Source organism: Lactuca serriola, chromosome 4, assembly GCF_051521515.1.
Source record: "Lactuca serriola cultivar US96UC23 chromosome 4, Lser_US96UC23_V15, whole genome shotgun sequence".
NCBI lineage: Eukaryota > Viridiplantae > Streptophyta > Magnoliopsida > Asterales > Asteraceae > Lactuca > Lactuca serriola.
In genome coordinates, this window is record NC_136411.1 from 376,644,360 (window position 1) to 376,663,768 (window position 19,409).

The 19,409-nt window shown below is 38.6% G+C and overlaps 1 protein-coding gene across 1 annotated transcript; it reads left to right on the forward strand.

Annotated features, from left to right (window-relative positions):
- The first annotated feature begins 17,628 nt into the window (after positions 1–17,628).
- LOC145099794 (secreted RxLR effector protein 161-like) lies at positions 17,629–18,244 on the forward strand. The gene is made up of 3 exons (XM_079037300.1): positions 17,629–17,700; positions 17,788–18,029; positions 18,076–18,244. The coding sequence occupies exons 1-3, from the start codon at positions 17,629–17,631 to the stop codon at positions 18,242–18,244; spliced, it is 483 nt and encodes a 160-aa protein (XP_078893426.1).
- Positions 18,245–19,409: the final 1,165 nt, after the last annotated feature.

The window sequence follows — 19,409 nt, forward strand, 5'->3', positions numbered from 1 at the left end:
ACTTTCCAACGTTGTATGGTTAGTATCTTTTCGGAATACGTTGAAAACATAATTGAGGTTTTTATGGATGATTTCACGGTATATGGCAACTCTTTTCAAGAATGTTTGACCAATCTCACAAAAATTTTAAAAAGATGCATTGAAACAAACTTGGTTTTGAATTTTGAGAAATGTCATTTCATGGTGATTCAAGGTCTCATTTTGGGTCACATTGTGTCTAAAAAAGGAATTGAGGTAGATAAGGCCAAAATTGATGTTATTCAAAGCTTAGCTTATCCGACTTGTGTTTGGGAAGTTCGTTCTTTTTTAGGCCATGCAGGTTTCTACCGAAGGTTCATCAAAGATTTTTCAAAGATAACAAGACCAATGTGACAACTCTTGCAAAAGGAGGTTGATTTCGAGTTCAATGAGGCGTGCAAAGAAGCTTTTGACAAGCTCAAGGAGTTGCTTACATCTGCTCCCATCATGCAAGCACCAAATTGGGATCTCCCCTTTGAGATCATGTGTGATGCAAGCAACTATGCGATAGGCGCCGTTTTGGGTCAAAAGAATGGGAAGGCCTCCCACGTGATCTATTATGCATCAAGGACACGAGACAATGCACAAAGAAACTACTATACCACGGAGAAAGAGCTATTGGCCATAGTGTTCGCCTTGGAGAAATTTAGACAATACCTACTTGGTACCAAGGTCATAGTGTATTCGGATCACGCAACACTTAAGTACTTGATGACGAAGAAAGATGCAAAGCCGAGACTCATCCGGTGGATCCTACTGTTACAAGAATTTGACTTGGAAATCTGGGATAAGAGTGGATGCGAGAACCTCGTTGCCGATCATCTAAGCCGGATCACTTCAAATGAAACCCCTCTCCCGTTGCGGGACGAGTTTCCGGATGAGCATCTCTTTTCCCTTACTCAATCTATTCCTTGGTATGCCGATATCGTTAACTTTTTGGTCAAAAAAGGTATCCCGACACATTCACACGTGCTCAAAAAGACAAGCTCAAAAGTGATGCAAAATACTATGTGTGGGATGAGCCTTATTTGTGGAAACATTGTCCCGATCAAATCATTAGGCGATGTGTACCCCAACAAGAGCATCAATCTATTTTTCAATTCTGTCATGAATTTGCTTGTGGGGGACATTTCGGACCAAGCCGAACCTTGAGAAAGGTTCTTGAATGTGGGTTATTTTGGCCAACCATGTCACGCGACTGTTATTTGTTTTGCAAAAGTTGTGAGCGGTGCCAAAGGACGGGAAACATTTCGCAAAAGAACCAAATGCCCCAAAATCCAATCCTTGTTTGTGAAATTTTTGATGTATGGGGGATTGATTTCATGGGCCCATTTCCCGTCTCATTTGGCAACTTTTACATTTTGCTCGCGGTTGACTATGTTTCTAAATGGGTTGAAGCCAAAGCCACAAGATCGGATGATGCCAAAACGGTTATCGAGTTTTTAAAGTCTAATATTTTTGCGAGATTCGGTGTGCCTAGAGCTTTGATTAGTGATCGAGGGACGCATTTTTGTAACAAGATGATGGAGGCTCTATTGAAGAAGTACAACGTGACCCACCGTGTTTCGACAACCTATCACCCTTAAACGAACGGTCAAGCAGAGGTTTCGAATCGTGAAGTGAAGAGTATACTTGAGAAAACAGTGAATCGCTCAAGAAAAGACTGGAGTTCAAGGCTTGATGATGCCTTGTGGGCCTATCGGACTACGTACAAGACCCCGATAGGAATGTCCCCGTTTAGGTTGGTCTTTGGAAAGCCATGCCATCTTCTCGTGGAATTGGAACACAGTGCATTTTGGGCGGTCAAACAATGCAATTTCAACATCGATGAGGCGGGAAGGCATAGAAAGCTTCAACTCCAAGAGTTGGAGGAGTTGAGAAATGACTCCTATGAAAACTCAAGGATTTACAAGGAATGGACAAAGCTTTTCCATGACAAATCCATTACCCGAAAACATTTCGACCTGGGACATAGGGTCTTGCTCTATCATTCACGATTGAAATTATTTCCAGGAAAATTGAGGTCAAGATGGATAGGTCCGTTTGTTGTGTTAAAAGTCTTTGAACATGGAGCGGTTGAAATTCAAAGTGAAGAAACGGGGCAAATCTTTAAAGTCAATGGGCATCGATTGAAACCTTTCTATGAAGGTTTTAATGAAAATATCTTAGAAGTCATCCAATTGGATGCCCCGGTGTACTGAAATCAAGAAGGAAGCACGTCTCGCCAAAGACGTTAAAGAAGGGTATTTTTGGAAAACTAAAGTTTTCATCGTTTCTAGTTCCGAATAAATGCCGTGGTTGGTTCATTTTTGGATTTAACATCTTTTCTTCTTCCTTATTGAGATAACAGAATGTTGGAATTAAGGGCCTGGTGTTCGTAATGGTGAAAAAGCAAAAAAAAAAATGGAATATGTCAAGCCAGCACACGCGGTCCGCGTGTACTCGATCCTTTGTCCATGTGTTTCTTAACACGGATCGCGTGTAGTCCCTCAATCATCCGCGTCCATTATCAGCAAATAGAAGAATTTAGCCTTACACACGCGGTCCGCGTGTACTTGATCCTCCGTCCGCGTGTTTATTAACACGGACGGTGTGTAGTCCCTCAATCGTCCGTGTCCATCAACCGCAAACAGAAGAATTCCAGTCAAGTTCACGCGGACCGTGTGTCATTGGAATCTTGTCCGCGTGTTTATTAAATCAGACCGTTTGTGGGCAGGAGTCAATCGCGTATCGTGAAAGATAAATCAGAATAGCTATGGGCTTATTCACGCGGACCGCGTGTACCCGAGTCAGAGTCCGCGTGACTTGTTGACCAGCGTTGACTCATTTTTTATTAGGTTTGACCGCAATTTAAACCCCCTTATACTCTAGCCAGCCCTTTCTTCCCCACTTCTTCTTCTTCTTTTTCCCTAACCTCCATTAGAGAACCTCCATCTCCACCACTAAAGCTCACTTTCCCGTCAAACAGCCGGTCGGAATTTCGCGAGACCACCGCCATTCTTCTCCAAATTCAGAGCTCTACAAACCCCACTAAAACAACAGTCCGATCTGTTGTTGTATCTCGGGGCACCACCACCATCCCATCGCCGCTTTCCGGCCAACTTCGGCCACCTCTCGCGATTCCGACACCACCATTGTTCTCCTCTTGGACAAGGCTGCAAACCCCACCAAAAATATTTCCCAAAGCTCGCCAGAAAATTTCGCCGGAATTTCAAGCCGTTGCCGGATTCGTCGGGTTTTCACGGTAAATTGCTTCTCCCGGGATATTAAACAAAAGCTAAAGCTTGGGGTGGAGAGTTGCAAGATTGTCAAATCCTGAATTTTCGCGCGCAAACTTTGAACTTTCAACAAAAACGGGTATTTTCTTTCCTTTGTTTAATTGATCAAGATGCATGTCCGTTCATAGGCTATTGTATCAAATGAATTTACGAATCACTTCTTGCTTTGATTGTTGAATTGCTTCAGAAGTCCATAGGAAGTTAGTTGGTGATTTGGATTGACATATTGTTTGTTGAGATTGTGGTTCGTGTAGTGGTTATTTTTCGTGCAGGAAGTCCATGTCTACATCTAGGAAGCGCCCGGCTGTTGGCCGAGGCAAAGCCCCGACAAGAAATCAAAGCGATGCTCCCGATGTCCCAAGGTTTCGGGATGCCAAGGCAGCCGAAAACTACACAAAGAGCTTGCCTAGAAAAGTTGCATCTACCAAATTCGTGTGCAAGCCCACGCTTATATCACTTCGGGTTCTCGAAGGGGTCACCCAATTGTTCCGTAACATTGGGTGGGAAAACCTTCTCAACCTCATGGCGCACACTTATGAGCTCCCCACTAGAGAGTTTCTCGCCGACAGCGGGTACGACAGTGAGAAAAGGAAAGCCGCATTCCAGCTTCTAGGGGACCGAAGGTACATTGATTTTGCAACGATGGGCTTGCCTTCTTCAAACACATCCACAATTTTCGACGTCCTACCTGCTGAGTTCAATCACGAGACATTTTGGACGAAAATCACCGGGGGTATCTTCTCATGTGCCGGTCGGGATAAAGCAACCTCTATCATCCACCCATGCCTCCGTATTGCCCATCGCATCCTGGTTTGTACCGTTTTTTCCTGCAAAGAAGCCGGCCAGGTCACCAAAAATGAGCTCTTCTTCCTTTGGTGTATGACGAGGCGTGAAAGGCTGCCAATCCCGGACTTTGCTTCATTCTTCTTCCACAAATGCGCCCACATGAGATCCAAGATGTCCGATGATATTTGCATTGGGGGATTTGTCACACTTTTGGCTCGCGGTCTTGACATCGAGCTCCCTGATGAATTCCAGCCTGTTGACAGCAAAAATCTTTTGGATGAGCGCGCCCTCATAAACATGCACCACATTCGTCGCAGGAACAAGATCAGCTTCACTTGGTTTTGTCCTCAAGGGGTCGGGCATCTCATTCTTCCCGACCCTCGAGTAACCAACTTCACCTTCCACGATCTCACTCAGTGGAGACTCGCGAGGACCATCACTCAGTCAGTCAATGAGGATGTGATGCAAGATCAAGATGATGACGAGATGCCTATGGATGATGAGCCCGGTGATGAGCCCACCCATGGTCCGTAGTACGCCCAGCCACAAGCCCCTCCCGGGTACTACCCGCTTCCCCCCAATTTTGCCGAGCGGTTCGAGTCGCTTTGTGTCTCAAACCAAATCATGTCCCAGCAAATGCACCATATGTGGGGGTGGCACCAATCCCAAAACCATTTTGAGAACATCCCACTTCCGCCTCCCTATCCATACCCCCACCCACCCGTCCTTATCCCCCTCCACCTTACCCTTACCCCTACCCCCAATACCCGTATCCTCCTCCCGATCCCCCGGTTTAGGTACTTTCGCCTCGCCCCAAGCATTGAGGACAATGCTTATTTATAAGCTTGGGGTGGGATATTCCCTTTTTCTTTTTGCTTTCTCATGCATTTTAGCTTAGGTTGCATAGCATTTAGCCTTAAATTGCATTCATTTTGTTTTTACTTTTATAAAATTCCAAAAAGATTTTATTTTATTCTTTTTCTCTTTTTATTTTTGCATGGCATTTAGCTTAGGGCATTAGCATTCATGCATTTTTGTTTTCTGTTTATTCTCACCTCTCTTGGATGCCATGGAACAGGTTCATAGTTATTGTATCATTATTGGTCCAGGATCTTGTTGCTGTCTCACCCATCGAACGGGGACTACTAGCTGCAGCTTGGGATTTCATACTTGGTATCAGATGCTAGTAGCTTACAGGGGTAAGTGATCATGGCCAGGTAGTTTTCATGAAGAATTTGTTGGATTAGTGTCTAAGTCCATAGCTATTTTGGTATGTACTTGACCCGACGATGCATGGTCCTTTTGGGTTGCCTTCACCAAAGCAACTTGATAGGATGAATTATGGAGAGAAAGGATTAAGTATGATTTATATATTATGAGAATAATATATTAAATGAGAAACCATATTGTTTAATTAATATTATTCAAGAATTAATTAGTAATTAGTTTTGTGACTAAAAGAGATTAATTAAACTTAAGGGACTGGAATTGTAATTATAAGATAATTGCAATTTGGGCCATGGATTGCCTTATATTAAGGAGTGGACGAATTCTATGGGGAAGCCCATAAGAAATCGTCCAAGGCCTTAAGGAAAGGAATCTATGGGTTGCTTAGGGCTTAAGCATCCAAATTAGGGTTTCCTTGTTAGATAACCCTAACAGCCTAACTATATATACATCCCTTATGACCCAAAAACGTGGACAAGACTTCTCTAGGGTTTGTAGATGGTTTTGGGCAGCCTTCATCCTCTCTCCTCCTCATCCTCTTGCTCTTGGTGTTTGTGAACCATTAAAGGAGTGACATTTGTGACTCTAAGCTTTCTAAAGTCAATACAAGGAGGATTTGGGATTGTTATTGCTATATAACAATCAAGGTAATATCTTAAACCCATTCTCATGTTAATATGATTACTTGTATGCTAGAATTAGGGTTTATAGTCTTGGATAACTTGCATGTACAATAGAGAAACCTAGATCCAAGCATTAGGGTTTGTATGAGCACATAGGATGTTCTTAGGACCAAAACCCATCAGAATTATGCATACAATACTAACGACTGTAGGATATACTATAGCACTGAATGTCTTACCCTTGCCGTCACTACCGCCGAGAGGATCACACTTGATCATGTTAGAACCGTTAGGATGAAGCACTGGTGCTTGTCCCCGAGTAAAATCCATATCCGTCCTCTTTACATCACCATTTCTTTTTGTAATTTCCTTAGGATTTTAGAGAGCCTTTTAGTCCATACTTGGACATTTTCATAATTTTTGTTTATTATAAAAAAAATTACAAGTTTATAAAGGAGCTCACATTACATCTTTATGCTTAACACATGGTCATTTTCACACTTAGACCATTCGGATTATATTACTACCCTTTCGGTTCCACCTTCACACTTTTGGGAACCAAATTTTGAGTAAAAGGGTTTTCTTGATTTCGATTGTTAATACATTACCTTCAAGTATGGTGTATCTAGTTAAAAAAAATGGTGCAACTATCTTAGACAGGTGGCTGGTTCAATTATTGAACACATTTTCCAGCATCTCGGTCGTCCGACGTTTAATATTCATTTATTTAGGATTGTATATTTGTATATTGATCGAGTTGTTTCTTTTCACAAATTGGTGATATTAGAGAGGCTGTTGAGTCGGATACTACGGGAGGTTCGGGCCAACGCTAAGTGAGCCGATTCCTACAACGGTGCCCAAGCGATTAAACCTAGGTACACATGAGAGAAGCCGGCAGACGTGAGATCAAAGTGTGCACTTAAAGAAGAGCTCCACCCGATCCCATCCAGTCGCTTTCTCCTTGCTACAGATGTTATTCATTGTATGCATGTTCCATTGAGGCTGCGACTGACCATCCCTCCTTACTCACCTAGAGGAGTTGTCCTGGCTGTGGTTTATGATCCCATTGTCATCGGGTGAAAAAGTTGTGAGATAGCAGCGAGATTAATTCTGACCATGTTGACTAATGATGAACAGGTTCCATGGTTCTATCCATTCTTTTTATTTTTAGGGTAGTTCGTCCCAAGTTCATTTTAGTCTTGTCTTACTTGAGGACAAGTAAGGTTCAAGATTGGGGTGATTTGATAGTTTCGTTTTTATTACTTCTTTTCATAGTTTATTTTTAGTTAAAACCATCTCATTTTAGTCAATCTTCATGCATATTTTATCTTTTTGTCATTTTTCTCCTTTACCAGGTGCTTTCTAGTCTTTTGAGCTTAATTGTAGGATTTACCGAAGACTATTTGTTATTGGAGGCTTAGAAGGATGCGAGGCTTATGAAGGCATGTGATTTGCTTGTGGACTTGAAGTGGTGCGATTGGGCTAGGTGCTTGCGTAAATGAAGAAATCAATTTGGATCTAATTTATGGGCAAGGATGATGATGAGGCGGCGCGGAATCGAGCTACAAGAAAATTTAAGGAGTATTGGGTCAATCATTAGAAGGCTTTGGAATGGCAAATGGGTCTTAAAGAGTTATGATTATGGGTTGAAGTTGAAGAAATGAAGATTGGGCTTAAATGCATGTTAAATGGCCCAAGTTTCACATTCAGCTTTACCCACACGGTCTGCGTGGGTCCATACGTGGTCCGCGTGGGTTGTGCTGAGTTGTTTCCGGGTTTTGACTTGTTGACTCTATTTGTGGAAGTTTGGTGGGTAGCTTTTAGTCTCTTTTTGAATCCGGAAATTGGCTCTCCTTAGCTGGTGATTGGAGGCTCATTTGAGGGGGGGGGGGGGGGGGGGGGGAACTTGAAGAAGATACTCCATATTCTCTCTAAGAAGCTTTGGAAGATTTGAAGAATATTTGGTAGATTAGTGTAATTTCCTTTCATCTTGCATCTAAGACAATGTTTGGTATCACTAAACCCTATTGTTTTTCTTTTACCTTGGTCATGCTTGGCTAAACTTTCATTTGGTTGATTAGGGTTTGACCCATGGATGATTATTTGCTTTGAAGACTTATTATTACATTGTGTTTGAAGTTTATGGGAATGTTTTCTAGTTAAACATCTTGTTGTGTTTATTTATCTTTGATCATGAGCTTGGATGAATGGATGCTTGTTTTTGTTGACTAATTTCTTGGTTAAGTAATGGATCTTCAAATTAGTAAGCAACAAATGGTTTATATGTTTGTTTTCATTTCATTTAAACCATGGAAATATTTCCTCCATAATGATAATGTAAGCATTTGATTATCTTTTGGACTTGGTAACTCTTACAACTTAAAGCTAATTAATTTTCACAAGATTTTATGCTTCATTGATTTTATGACTTCAATTAAGGAAATGTGTTAAGAGCTCCTCTAACCATTTTCATTTCTAAGAAGAGTTGAGGCAATTTGTGCTTATGAATTGCTATAGCCAAGTTAAACCAATTCACAAGTGTTATTCCATTAAGTCTAATGATAAGTCAATTATACCATCCATGAGGTGAACCCCAAAATCAACCAATTCCACTTCATTGAATTTAATCCAATCTTTTACTTGTTTACTTGTCATATTTTCACCCTAGCTAGTTTTAATTTTTGTCAAACACTCGAAAGAACTAAACACACCCCCATTTTATTTTTATTGTTATTTTACAAAGAGATTTTTCATAGAGTTATAAATTGAACCAATCTCCGTGGATTCGACTCATTTACCACTATACACTATTTTAGTGTAAAAGAGTTAGGGTTATTTATTTTGTTGGCCTCGGTTTTGATCACCATGGATTCTCAAACACTAACTTCTTTAAGCATGGTCTAATTACCAACAATGACTAACACATAAAATTTGTAATGCAAGTTTGTTTTTTGGAAACCCAAGAAATGTCACCTCCCCAAGCAGGAATAACCCACAGCATACACAAAATTGATCATATATGTTTAATTTCCCACGTGAATTGAATTTGAGTCTCTTTAGACACATTTTTGAAACTAAAAAATCGTAACTTTAAATTTTATACATATAGATATATTAATTTGTTAATAGTTCAACTCTTTAATTAATATTAGTTATTTTAAAAGGCAAGATAATGGGAACAAAAATAATATGTAAATTGATGGAGTTGCAGCTAATATATATTATAATGGGTTTGTGTTGCCTTACAAGGACACTGCCTTCTTGTGTGCTTCCAAGGTACTTCCAGTCATTTACACATCATCCTGGCATGGCTTTGGACCTACATTTCTTGTCTCGCTCATTTTATATATCTTTGATCATTGTAGTATCAAAAGTTTCAGGCGATGCATATAAATTTGGGTTTTGTTGGATTAAATTTTATAGGCATTGGTCAAACATATAAACTTAATTATAAAAGAGATAAACATGTTCAATGTCATCTAATTTTTTAACTTCATTTTAGATGTGGAAAAAGATATTCACGAGTCGATTCATGTTTTGAACATTTATCGGTATATAAATGATTAAACAAGTCATAAATCATACAATGCTATTAATGTTTTAAAAACCGGTATAAACCGGCCGGTCGAACCAACTGGACTGGGAACAGGGGAGGAAACGGTTCAACTATCACCGGTTCTACGTTGATTTCTGGACCGGATTGAATCGACCGATTTTTAGAAAAAAAAAAAAAAAAACCAGGTTGAACTGGTCAAAATAAACCTATTAAACCGAATAAAAACACATGCAAAATAACCATTTGCATAATAAATTTTGGTGATTTTTTTTTCAAATCCATTTAGTTTTCTAAAAATAAAAACATATGATAAATGCTGTAAAGTTTTTCGATGTGTTTGTATTCATCTAAAACAATATTTCGGTATTATACTTTATTTTCTTTTTGACATATATTGATTGATTTAAACACTAAAATGTATGGTTATGTGTTATTTTAATATATTTGGATTGATCTACAACTTATTTTTATATAAATTTTAATGTTTAAATTTGTAAACGTCAAATTTATTGTTTATATATGTACGTTTGTGTAGGAAAATTTACAAAAAAAGATGAAAATTATAGAAACCAGTTGACTCAGCTGTCGAACCGGTTAAACCAGGAACCAGTAACCACAACGGTTCAACCAAAAAACCGATTTTTAAACGTTGATGCTATTTGAACTAATAACTGTCAGCTAACTGTTGTCACTGTTTTCGTCCATTATCTTCTGTTGGAATTATATATATATATATATATATATATATATATATATATATATATATATATATATATATATATAAAGGAATTTCAAGTTGATAATTTCTTTTGTATCCCATTAATGGGAGGAAAAATCTTTGTGGGTGGATAAGTTTATTCCCTTAATAGTCCATTAAAGGCTTTAGTGGATCAAATGAATGAGTCAAGTCTACGCGCGCGCCTAGCCTAACACTAGTCGACGCCGCGAGTGCACGATTTAGGCGCACTTTGCACTTCGTTGGGAGCTGAGGAGCTTTTATTTTTGACGAGTTCGGGTCAATGGTTGACCACCGTTGACTTCGTGGAGGACAAGTCAGGATATTGTGGAAGGATCAGGAAATGACTTGCGGCTTGCTTGGAGAGCAAGTCGTCGCCCTAAGGGCCAGATTATGAGGGCCCGTTTCATGCCTTCTAGGGTTTCGATACCTATAAATATTGCTCCCTAGGAGCCGTATTTGACACTCACAAAAATTCAAAGCTCTCTCCCTCTCTCTGCGGTTTTCTTCCAGTTTCCAAGTATTCACTTTGTGTTTATCGATTTCCAGTGCTGTTGGAAAATCTGTAGATCTGCATTAAATCCCAGGGTATTCTATTGCTTATAACCAATAGAAACGAAGTAAAAACCTTTAACGACAGGAGTTCAATCCGTGCAGTTATTCCACGTTCAAGATCAACCGTCAACAGGTCCCTTTTACATTATTGTTTTGTTTTTTTTTTTTAATTTCGTCCAATAATAGGACACTTTCCGTCTACCTTTCTTATAATTATATCTAATTGAAAAGGATTAATCAGGTTTCTGGACGAAACTTGGTAATCATAATAATAATAATTGGATTTATTATTCGCAACTAATCGACATATAACTCTCAATATTAATTGTCGGTTTCCTTGTTTGTCTATTAGTTTGATTTACAACAATCTTAAAGGTTTTTATTTGTGTTTATATTTCAACAGACTAATGAAAACTCAAATCCCAATGGCTAGTCTCCACTACATGAACCAATAATTTTCCAAGCTTGACCGGTTTGATGGTCAGAACTACACCCGATGGGCTGACAAGGTCAAGTTCATGCTTCATGTACTGAAGCTCGCCTATGTTTTGGACCCAAAACTAGCCCCAATTCCTGCTAGTCCAATTCCCGAGGCGGGGAAAACTATGGATCCAACGATCATCTTTGATCTGGAAAAGCAAAGGGTTATGCGTAGAGAGTATGAGGAATTGTGTGTGGATCACATCAAGAACTCACTGTCTGATCGAATCTATGATCTTTATGCGCCGGTCAAAGATTTGAGAGAGCTATGGAGTGCTTTGAAACTCAAGTACAAGGCACACGGGGAAGGTACCAGCAAGTACCTAGTGTCAAAGTACCTAGAGATTCAAATCGCTGATGACAAACCTATCATGGAGCATGTGCATGAACTCCAGCTCATGGTCAATAAGTTGAACGCGCTCTCCATCTCGATACTAGAATTCTTTCAGGTTGGTGCAATCATTGCAAAATTACCACCCTCTTGGAAAGACTTCTCTAAGAGAATGATGCACAAATCTGAGTACCACTCCTTGGATGATCTGATGAAACACCTTCGCATTGAGGAGGAAACTCGCATCAGGGAAAAGCAAGGTAAAGTCGGATCGAGTGTGCATCATGTGTCAGCTGGGGTTCTGGTTATAAGACCAAGTCTGGGGGAAAAACAAAAGGAACTTGGGACCCAAGAAACAAAGCTTCAAGAAACCAAGTCATCAGAATCCTAACTCAAAGCCGAAGAGAACCGAACCTTGCCACGTCCGCGGAGAGATTGGGCACTATGTAAGAGAATTCAAGGATCAAAAATCAGGACCGATAGCACATGCACTCGAGCAGGCGACTAACATGGTGGCAGGTGTGAACATTGGAGAGATTTACATGGTCTCTTTACTTACCCGAGCAATCTGTGCTCGAGGATGGTTCGTAGACACTGGAGCCATTGTGCATGTTTGTGGCCAACAAGGGAGCTTCTGCACTTACCGTCCAATGCCACCAGGAACGGTAATTGTATGTTTTGATGGTCAAAGAGTTAAAGTTCAAGCGATAGGTGATGTTTGTCTGAAATTCACGCGTGGTGAATGGGTTACCCTTCGAGATGTTCTTGAAGATTCATACTATCTCTAAAGGGTTGGTTTATGCTGACAAGTTTGACAAGGGTGGGTTTAAGATGGTGCTTTTGAATGGCAAAATTGTGATCACTAAGGGAAAAAGATATGTTGGGAAGGCAAACAATTGTTATGGGATGTATCGTTTGTGACTTTGTGATGAGGGTAGTTTGAGTGGGCCATGTTTTGAGAGTAATAATGCTAGTACGAGTGTTGTGGTTGTGTCTTGTGTTACTAGTAATGATGTAATTGGTAGATTGGTTGCTAATGTGAATGAAGTGAACTTTTTTGGTTATTTTGTTTATTTAATTTATTTATGGCATAAACGTTTAGCACACACTAATGTTAAAAATATTGAAAATATGCAATCTAAAGGAATGTTAAAATATAACTCAAAAGATTTTGAAAAATGTGAAACTTGTGAGAAATCAAAGTTTACAAAGAAACCATTTCCATTAGTTAAGAGAAATACATTATTACTTGAGTTGATTCATGCTGATATATGTGAATTAAATGGAATACTTACTCGAGGAGGAAAAATGTATTTCATCACATTTGGAGATGACTCCAGTCGCTATCTACATGTTTTTTTGCTGAGATCAAAAGATGACATTTTTGATGCATTTAAACGGTATAAGGTTGAAGTCGAAAATCAACTTGAAAGATACATCAAAATTCTTCGCTCGGACAGAGTCAGAAAATATTTCAACCAATAGTTTGAAACATTTTGTGAAGAGAATGGAATCAAACATGAGAGGACTTCACTATATACTCCCCAGCGGAATGGTTTGGCTGAAAGAAAGAGCCGAACCCTTTCTGAGATGGTCAACTGTATGTTGAACCAATCGGGTCAACCAACAATCTGTGGGGGGAAGCACTATTTACTGCTTGCTATGCTCATAATAGGATCACTAGTCGTGTGATTCCTACAAGCCCTTATGAGTTGTGGAAAGGTAAAAAGCCTAACGTAGACTATTTGAAAGTGTGGGGTGTGTTGCTTATTATTGGACTCCCAATCCTAAGTGAACCAAATTAGGAGCATGATCTAATAAGAGTATATTTATTGGATATGCTCGCAATAGAAAAGGTTACCGATTAGTAGATATTGAATCAGGTGTTGTTGTGGAATATAGAGATGTGAAATTCATTAAGGACAAGTTTTCTAGGGATGAGTAAAACTCCAGTCATACAACACCTACATGTACTTCTCGAGAAATACTCCCACCTTGTCACACCCCGAACCAGACGGCGGAAACGTCCGAGGGCTCGCGTGACTTAAATTGAATATCATTACAATGAATATACATGAATAATAACATAAACATCACCATGCATAAATACATCACAACTGGCATTGTTCACATCAAGTACATTGTTTAAACATTACATATCCATAACATAAATTGTTTGATAGTTTTCCAAAAGCATAATTCCCTAACATATTTGGTATTACTCCTCAGCTTACCTGTTACCTGAGAATACAAATTATTTTGAAAAACGTCAACATATGGAATGTTGGTGAGTTCATAAGCATGGTCGTTGTGAAAAACGTTTTGTGTAGTTTCATAAAAACCCAGAAAATCTGATATTTTCTGAAAAGACAATTGTTTATACCAAAGTGTGAAGATCCATAGGTTTATGCATGAATGATTTCAAAGCGTGTAAAAATGAAAAGTTTTGGCTTATAGTTATTGAAAAGTACAAATGAATGATGTTGACTTCCTCGAAAAACCCGATGTTTTCCAATCCGAAAATATAGTTGTTTCAACTTGTTATATCGTCACAACGAATGATTATGATTTTTCCTTAAATTGCTCGGATAGTCTTAGATTTGTTTATGTGAGTTGTTATAACCATGCATGATAATGACTAGTTCGTCTGTCTTGGCATTCTAATGAACGTCGGAATTGATCTTAAAATTTTGTCACCCTAGATTGGCCGAGTCTAACTGTAGCGAACAGCTGAGGTGTGGGGGAGTTACCCCCGTATAGATCTATACACAAACTCTTGCTCTCCCTCCAGGAGACTTTGATTATAACTACAGACTACAAACGACCCATAGAGGTGTTGCCCGCTATTACTCACTGAATCTAACTTGAATTTGATTACCATTGATTAACGACCTGTATATATTTACTGAATTAAAGGTAGGCCTAATAAACGAGGGGAAGAGGATTACAAAGTCCTACTAATCCCACATATTATTTATGGCTATCATGTATACGAAGGGCACGATGACCCATTTTACATTTGATTTATTTGGACCTTACTAGCAATGCTAATGGGCCACTAAGGCCCAATAGCACTTGAATGCCATTGAAGGTCCCTTAAATATGAAATTGGGTCATTGAAGGCCCAATAAACATATATTATTATCATTTGGGCCCAAAAGTCATGTTAATAGGTCACAAAGGCCCAATAAGCATTATTAGGAGCTCTCAAGCCCAAAGATTTGAATATTTATTTATTTTAGGTATTGTATAGTTGGTGGAATGTTTGATTGAACAATTGCTAAATTTGTATCGGCACACGGCCGGTCGGTTGCTCATAACGATATTTAGAATTATATGTATATTCGTCTTTTTATTTTCTTGAGTTGTAATTTGGTGTTTTTGACTCAATATCTTAAAAATAAAATAATTGACTCAAAAATATTGTTTTGACCCCTTTCAGCCCTTCTTTAATAAAAATGATGATTTTAGTCCCTTATATAAAAAAAGACATTTTAGGCCCTTAGACAATTTTCTTGTCATTTTTGACCCATAGACTTGTTTAAATGGTGATTTTAGCTCAAAATTTACTCCTTGGCAGTTTCAGCCATTCCAGTAAGGAGTTTTTCAGTTTAATCCCAAACTTTCGCAACTTTTAAAATTTTGGCCCAAAATCCAATAAGTTTACATTTTTTATCCTTGTTTGGAAAATAAAGCATTTTAACCCCTGAATCAGTTTTCTTTACCCTTTTTACCCCCTGTTTTGAGAAGTTTATCATTTCAATCCCTTGAAGATTGTATTTTTCGCAATTTTTTAGTTAATGGGCCGAAAAGCCCAAAATTTGGCCTATTAAGCTATAAATTTCATTTCTAGCCCTTAAAAGAGTATGATATTCATAAGAACATTTATTTTTACTGTTTTGACTCTTTTAGTCCTTAAGAAAACCATGAATAGCAATTTTCAACTCAACTTTTGTTTATTTGACAAATATAGCCCAAAAATGAGTTTTATGTTGCAATATGTTTATTTTAATCTTCGAGGGTAATTTTCCTTACTTGTATAATGTAATATATCCTAGATCATGTTTATCTTCCTCCTAGAGTCATAGATCTCGAGATTTCTATTCTTTTAGACACATATTTACCACATAAACACAAGAAATCACACATATCATACAAAAACACATAGATCTGCACATTTTACTTGTATCCTTCCCCATAAAACATATGAAAACCGAAAATAGAGGGGTATGGACTCACCTTTTCTTGTGTATCTCGGTTTTGAAGAAGAAATGAAAGAAAATGGTGAGATTTTTCGGCCTAGCAAGCTTCTTGGAAGATCTTTGGCTTAGATGTGTTCTAAGAAGCAATATCACGAATTTTTGTATGAGTTAAGGGAGATTTTGAGGAAATCAAGAAGTTAAAGTATGGATCAAACAACAACTTACCAAGGATTTGTGATATTAAGAAAAGATCTCCTTGTAGCCCCTTGTGAATCTCGAAATTTTGGTGGAAGTGAAGGAGTTCTAGAGAGAGTTTTGAAGAAACTTTGAAATGGTGATGGGGTGTGTGTGTGTGTTTCGGCTGAATTAAGAGGAGAAGAGGGGAGAAGAGAGAGAGAGAGAGAGTTGCATGGATGTATGGGATTGAGTATTGTTTAGTGGTTAGTTTGCATGTATTACCTCCATGTATTAGTGAAGTGGAATGGCTTGGATAATTAGCCATTTTCCCCTTTTTTGTTTTCTTCTTGGGCCGAGAAAGAGAGAATAAGGAAAGATTTTGGGCCCTTTGTGCTTAAGTCCGTATTAGGGGCCCACTTTGATGATTTTCGGCCCAATTGGTCTTTGGAGGTGATTCATGGCCCAATATAATTCAAAGAATGATTTTTATGGCTCATTAGGGCTAATTAAGTTTGTTATGGCCCAATAAGGCTCATCAAAGATAACTAGTTCATTCTAGGCTTGTGAGGCCCAAAATATTAAGTTTCATGCAAATGGGTCCAATTAGGGTCCTTTTAAGGGTCCTAAGCCCAAAGTAGTCAAGTTGGAAGCTTTTTGGTCCATTAGGCCCAATAAGGAAATCCTAGTCCATATGGACTTAAACCGGGATTTACTTTAGGGTTTCCAACCTTTGTTGACTATTTGAATGTTTGTGTAGAGTGTTTGATGAAAATTTGTTATCATTGATTAAGCATCATACATGTTTTTAAGTTTTAGTCACATTGTTGTTCTTTGATAAGTGCTTACAATGCATCAAAATTCCTAGTTGTGACACACCTCCTCTTATTGTGGAGGAACCAAGGAGAAGTACTAGGGCTAGAATAGAGAAAAGTTTTAGAGATGATTTCTATTCTTATTTGGTCGAAGGAGCACAAAAGAAAGTGACAAGAGAGGTCATCTTCACCATTAACTTGGATGATGATCCTAAGAACTTTACTGAATCCATGACATCTAGAGATGCACCTTTGTGGAAGGAAGCCATCAATGATGAAATGAACTCAATTATGCGTAATGGAACTTGGGAGTGAGTTGATCTACCCAAAGGGAGGAGACCCATAGGATTGAAATGGATATTCAAGAGAAATTATCACCCAAATGGATCCATATCCGCCTATAAAGCAAGATTAGTTGCTAAGGGCTATAGGCAGTGATAAGGGATCGATTATTCTAATACCTATGCCCCAGTTGCTAGGATTAGTTCTATTAGAAATATCATAGCAATATCAACTTTGAAAGGATTGTACATCCATCAAATGGATGTGAAGACAACCTTTCTGAATGGTTATTTCAAGGAGGAGATTTAATTGGAGTAACCTGAAGGTTTCGTGATACATGGACAAGAAACAAACTATGTAGACTTATTAAATCCTTGTAAGGGTTAAAGCAAGCTCCCAAACAGTGGAATGAGAGATTTGACACCACTATAATTGATTTCGGATTCCAACATAATAGTGCTGACAAGTGTATTTATTCTAAATGCTCTTCCGAATACACAATTGTTATATGTATTATGTTGATGATATGTTGATCATTGGCACTCACTTAGAAGGTATTCTTAAGATGAAGAAATACCTATCCTCGACTTTTGAGATGAAAGATATTGGAGAAGTTGATATAATTCTTGGTATCAAGGTGAAAAGGACAGGCGGCCAGATTTCTCTGAGTCAATCTCATTAGATTGAGAAAATTCTGACAAAGTTTCAACATTTGAATACTAAGGAGTTCAACACTCCCTTTGATTCAAGTGTGAAACTAAATGTAAATTATGGCCGAGCAGTGGCTCAACTTGAATATGCAAGAGCAGTTGGAAGCATGATGTATGCTACACATTGCACTCGACCTGACATCGCATTCATTGTAAGCAAACCTAGTCAGTATACTATCAATCCTGGGACGGAGCACTGGAAAGCTGTGGGTAGAGTATTGGGATACCTAAAAAGGACAAGTACTTTTAAGCTGATGTATTCGTCATCTAAAAAAAATACTTGAATGTTATTATGATGCTAGCTGGATAGATCATACCAGTGATTCAAAATCAACAAGTGGTTGGATTTATACTCTAGCCGGTGGTGCTATTTCTTGGGAAAGCAAGAGACAGACATGTATAGCTCATTCAACGATGGAAGCGGCGTTAATTGCCTTAGCAGCAACGGGCAAAGAGGCAGAGTGGATTTGAGATCTACTTATGGATATCCGTCTGTGGGATATTCCAATGCCTTCAATACCTATGTACTGTGACAGTGAGGCCACACTATCTAAAGTATATAATGCGGTATATAATGGGAAGTTGAGACATATAGGTTTGAGACACAATTTTGTGAGATAACTAATTGAACGTGGTACCATTAAGGTTGTCTATGTCAATACAACTAGGAACTTGGTAAATCCATTTACCAAACCTTTGATGAGAGATTTGGTTACATCTACCACGAGAGTCATTGGTCTAAAACCACAATAGATTCGCTTAGTGATGGATACCCAACTTGACATTAGTTCTCCTAATTCTCAAGTTTAAAGGGTAACAATAAATTCACTAACGATAGAAGATACTATCATTAATGATAGATCTATGTGAGGTAGGATAGTACATCGTTTTCGAGAACGAGGTTGAGTTACGAATCTTAACGAAGGTTTGGAAACATCTAACCAACGAAGATGTTGTAAAACTTTTCCTATATGATCTAGACGTGGTGCCGCCTCGAGTGAAGATTAGTGGTTTATCTTCTAAAGGGTCATGAAAAGGGTTTATAACGCGTGACCATATTAGCGCTCAGGGAGAACACAAAGACGACTTGTGATGTGTGGGGGTAAATTGGAGAGGTCATTAAGGTTCGTGGTTTAAACCTATAAGGATACCATTGAATCGGTCTCTTCTTGTTTGTTCTCATTAAACTATGGTTTAATCTTCGTGACATCATCTATCTGAGTGAAAGGAAACTTTCCAACTTGGTGGGGGATTGTAACGTCCCAAAAATCAAGGGTAAAAATTTCATTTTTAATGTAACTAAAACATTGATACCATTTAATTAAAACAATCAAATCATAGTCAATCAAATCGTTTATCAGAGTTTATCCCAAAATCATTCATTGCGGAAATCATAGGTGTGTGCACTGCGATCAATCCGAGCTCTCCTTTCCAACACGATGATACCTGAAACCATAAACAAAACCTGTAAGCACGAAGCTTAGTGAGTTTCCCAGAGCATACCATTCACACAAACCACATATCACATATCCTGTAGCTATAAAAACTACACACATATCATATATATTGTTAGCTATAAAAGCTACCATATACCACATAAGCCTTGCATACATAGAACCTGAAATAGTGCCATGGG